The sequence below is a fragment of the Eimeria mitis genome, genomic scaffold (genome assembly GCF_000499745.2).
Source record: "Eimeria mitis Houghton genomic scaffold, Emh_scaff11861, whole genome shotgun sequence".
In the NCBI taxonomy this organism is placed as follows: domain Eukaryota; phylum Apicomplexa; class Conoidasida; order Eucoccidiorida; family Eimeriidae; genus Eimeria; species Eimeria mitis.
Window position 1 is genome coordinate 1 of NW_024012331.1, and position 933 is coordinate 933.

At 53.7% G+C, this 933-nt stretch overlaps 1 protein-coding gene across 1 annotated transcript; it reads left to right on the forward strand.

The window, feature by feature from the left end:
* Positions 1-139: 139 nt before the first annotated feature.
* On the forward strand, positions 140-574 carry EMH_0100680 (uncharacterized protein; the record flags this gene model as incomplete). The annotated part of the gene is made up of 1 exon (XM_038022198.1): positions 140-574. One exon carries the CDS (start codon positions 140-142, stop codon positions 572-574), a length of 435 nt encoding a protein of 144 aa, XP_037878052.1.
* Positions 575-933: the final 359 nt, after the last annotated feature.

Here is a 933-nt window from a genome sequence, read left to right on the forward strand (position 1 = left end):
TATATATATATATATATACATATATGTGCAGAGCAATGTTGTCAGTAGCAAGCATAGAACGAGCGCCAGCAGCATGAGTAGCAGCAGCAGCAGCTGGAGCAGCAAAACCATCAGCAGCAGCAGCTGGAGCAGCAAAACCATGAGCAGCAGCAGAAGCATCAGCACCAGCAGCAGCAGCAGCAAGACCATCAGAACCAGCAGCATCAGCAGCATCAGCATCAACAGCAGCATCAGCATCAACAGCAGCAGCAGCAGCACCACCACCACCACCACCACCAGCATCAGCAGCATCAGCAGCATCAACAGCAGCATCAGCTGCATCAGCATCAACAACAACAACAAAAACAACAACAGCAGCAGCATCAGCAGCAGCATCAGCATCAGCATCAGCAGCATCAGCAGCATCAGCAGCAGCAGCACTAGCAGCAGCAGCATCAGCATCAGCATCAGCATCAGCATCAGCAGCATCAGCATCATCACCACCACCACCACCACCACCACCACCAATATCAGCAGCATCAGCAGCAGCAGCAGCAGCAGCAGCAGCAGCAGCAGCAGCAGCAGCAGTATCTAACCAGATAGATTGATTCCTTCTATTTCATTTCTGGTTGCATCTATTTTGCCTAAGACAAGGTCACTTTGCTGCTTCACTGCAGCAGCAACTCGCTTCAGGGTAGGCTCCAGCTTGCGGCAGTGACCGCACCTGATACACATAAACACACTCTGCTGCTGCTGCTGCTGCTGCTGGTGCTGCTGGTGCTGCTGGTGCTGGTGCTGCTGCTGGTGGTGGTGCTGGTGCTGCTGCTGGTGCTGCTGGTGGTGCTGGTTGTGCTGCTGGTGCTGCTGCTGGTGCAGGTGCAGGAGCATGTAATGTTGCAATTGCAGTTGCTGCTGCAGTTGCTGCAGCACTTGCTGCAGCACCAGTTGCTGCAG